Genomic DNA, 3357 nt, shown 5'->3' with positions numbered 1-3357 from the left:
GCGAGTGAGCACCCACGTTCATTGCCTGAGACCGAGGACGCCCCTATCTGCACTGGCTCAAGGTGATCCAGTCTCCAAATGCACTGACCTGGAGAGGGAGCTACACGATCTTGCCCGGCCTTGGAATGAGCTGCTGGTGGAGCCCATCCAAGTTCTTGAGGCCCTCCCCACTCCCCCATTTTCTTAAGCACACTTTTTTTTTGATCTTCGGAACATCGATTTTATTATAAAGTTTTTGAGAAACAAAGTTATCAAGAAAAGCCTCTGCTCTTCCAGAAATATGGGGGAAAGGACAGAGAAGGGTCGTGCAGGGACCAGTGTCCCAGGGAGAAACAGTCTCTGGTGTCTCTCGCAGGCGGGGGCAGAGGAGACTCCTGTTGTCCAGGCGGATCCACAGGTGCCTCTGGCTGCGCCTGGCGCAGAGAAGCCTGAGCCAGTTTGCACACCTGGCTCCTGCAGGGGTTTGGAGTCCATGGGACCCAGGCCCAGGCCCTGAGGTCTGGATGCGGAGAGCACAGCGTCCTCCGACTGCCGGTGGGGTGGGTCTGACGCAGCTCTCCATCACATGGGAGCCACTCTCGCTCGGCCTCTGCCACGTTTCGGCTCTCTGGTCCCAGGAGCCCCTTCTTGGCTGCCACTTTGGGACTCACAGCAACACAGCTGGCGGAAGCAGGTGGCAAGCGTCCTAGCCACCCGCTTCCAGGCCTTGGGCTGCCCTGTGGAGGTATCTTTGCGGGAATGGCTGGGCTTCTGGGGCGCAGGGGCAGGTGCAGGGGTCCTTTGGGGCAGCCAGCGGAGGTCGGTGCCAGCCAGGCTGGCCCTTCTGAGGTCCTTGTGCCCTGTGTGCTGGGCCTCCTGGGGAAGTCGATGGTCACAGGCCGAGGGGCAGGCGCGAAGGGCAAGCTCGCTGGTGCTCCTCCTCGGGAGGACGGAGCCATCGGAAGGGTGTGCGGGTCGCACAGGCTTCCCATTGAACGCGCAGCCCGCCCCCTGGCTCAGCTGGTGCCGAAGGATCAGGTAGGCGGCCGCGGCGTCATCAAACTTCCCCCGAGTCAGAGACACCCAGGCCTCGTACGGGTCGTGACCCAAGTCCAACAGGGCTGCCATTATGGCGGGGTCTGGGCGTTTGGGGGGTGGCTCCCCATCCTGACGCGGGGAAGCCTCCTCACCCTCCCTCAGCCACGGGTGCTGGAGGACTTGCTCTACCGTCGGGCGCCGAGCCGGGTCCATGCTCAGCATGCTACGGATGAGGCTGCGTGCTTGGGGCGGAACGCGGTCAGGGATGTGGTACCTTCCCTCCCGGATCCGCCTCACCATCCCCGAGCGCAAGAGCGCCTTGAAGGGGCACCTTCCGGCCAACAGATAAAACAGGATGACGCCCAGGCTCCACACGTCCGCTGGGGGGCCCTCGTATTCCTGCCTCAGGAGGATTTCGGGAGCAAGGTAGGCCAGGGTGCCCCAGAACCTGCGCAGCTTCTGCCCAGGCCTGACCCTCAGGCTGAGGCCAAAGTCGATGAGCTTGCAGGTGCCAGCCGCATCCACCACGACGTTGGGCAACTTCAAGTCCAGGTGCACGACGCCCTGGCCGTGGCAGTAGCCCACCGCCCCCGCGATCTGCCGGAACACCCTCCGCGCCTCCTCCGGCCGCATGCCCCCGGGCGGGATGTGCTTGAGCGGGCCCCCTTCGGCGAGCTCCATCACCAAGTAGACGTGCTCACGGGTTTCGATCACCTGGAACAGCTGGATCACGTTGGGGTGATCCAGCCACCTCATCACGCTGGCTTCAGAGAGGGCCGCCTTCCCCTTTACCTTCGGCAGCACTTTCACTGCAACCTCTGCCCCGGTGAGGAGATGGCGGGCTACCTGCACCTCGGCACACCCACCACGCCCGATGGTCCTCAGGACCTCATAGCGGTCCCGGAAGGTCGTCTCTTCGCAGGAGCAGGGCCCCTGCAACGCTACACTAGTCTCTCTACTCTGCCTACGCATCCTGAGCAGGAACCCCACCTAAGGATGCTAGCTAAGAAGAAAAACAAACAAACAAACAAAGAAAAAAACCACAAACCAAACAAAACAACAAACCAAAATAAAAAATGAAAAAAACCCAAATCAAAAACACCAATATCCAAAGACCACAACCACCAACCGCCAACCACCAAACGCTCTAACTATCTGGGAGTCCGACAGGTCACCACCAAGAGCTTCCTGTACTTAATGGACAAAAACCCAGCTGTGGCCACCTGCTTATATACCGGCTGTTTCAGGTTCCCTCACAATGGCTCCTTGTGACATCAGAGCCAGTAATCACCCAGTCATACTGGCCATAACCCCCATATGTCGTATACCCTCAGGATCTCAACAACTTTCTCCATTTTTACAATAGGATTAAGGAAGGACTCCAGACATTTTTTCTTTTTACCTCAGTGGGTTATGGAAAGTGATATATATATGTTTAGAAATTAATCTTTGTAAGGAACTTCAGCATAGTTTCCATTTTCAGCCTAAGATTCTTAATAAGTTTTTGTTTTGAAAGACAACATGTCTACCCCCAAGGTATTCAATTTCTTTTTCTTCCAACTTCAAATAACTGGTGTCAAAAGGACAGTAGCACCTCACTCATGTGATGATACCATAACAAAATGCTCTTCCTGAGACATCATAAAGCAAAATTGAACACCTGTGGGTATAAGAGGGCGGAAAGGTTCACCATAATTTTTCCATACTGTGTGTTATGTTTTGGATGTGAGATGTCCCCCAACAGGTCATGTGTGATATAATGCAAAAAGTTTCAGAGGAGAAATTATTGGGTTGTAACCTTCTTAATTCAATCAGTGCTTTAATCCCCTAGTAAGGATTAACTGGGTGGGTAGCTTGTGACTGGAGGAGGTGGGACTTGCGCTGTGGCTTTGGGTGTATATTTTTATCTGGCCAGTGGATTTTCTGTCTGCTTCTTGATGATGTGAGCTGCTTCCCTCTGCCACATTCTTCAGTGTGATGTTCTGCCTCTCCTCAAGTCCCCAGGAATGGAGCCAGCCTTCTCTGGACTAAGATCTCTGAAACCATGAGTCCTCGAATAAACTTTTCCTCCTTTAAAATTCTTCTGGTCAGATCCTTTAGTCACAGCAGCAAAAAAAGTTGACTAATACCTTCCTCTACAAATGCATAAGCATTACATGACTCCATTAACTGAGGGGTACAGGACCAGAGGTGTACAAGAACAGCATTTTCTGTACTGAGGCTGCTAAGGGTTCACGCCAAGGATTTTTCTTCAACCCATGTTAAAGGGGATTCCCAGTGGAACTGTGCAGAAATACTTTTAAGACATACCTAAAATGAAAGGGATGGAAATTCAAATGT

At 54.2% G+C, this 3357-nt stretch overlaps 1 protein-coding gene across 1 annotated transcript; it reads right to left on the bottom strand.

The window, feature by feature from the left end:
* Positions 1-561: 561 nt before the first annotated feature.
* LOC124985579 (sperm motility kinase 3A-like) lies at positions 562-1989 on the bottom strand. Its single transcript, XM_047554307.1, has one exon. The coding sequence runs from the start codon at positions 1987-1989 to the stop codon at positions 562-564; it is 1428 nt and encodes a 475-aa protein (XP_047410263.1).
* Positions 1990-3357: the final 1368 nt, after the last annotated feature.

This window comes from Sciurus carolinensis, chromosome 5 (assembly GCF_902686445.1).
Source record: "Sciurus carolinensis chromosome 5, mSciCar1.2, whole genome shotgun sequence".
Classification (NCBI taxonomy): Eukaryota; Metazoa; Chordata; class Mammalia; order Rodentia; family Sciuridae; genus Sciurus; species Sciurus carolinensis.
Note: the sequence above shows the minus strand (reverse complement) of the source record. Positions and strands in the feature narration are given on the sequence as shown.

Coding starts and splice junctions, on each gene's coding strand:
- LOC124985579 (XM_047554307.1), bottom strand. CDS start 1,989: ATGCGTAGGCAGAGTAGAGAGACTAGTGTAGCGTTGCAGGGGCCCTGC.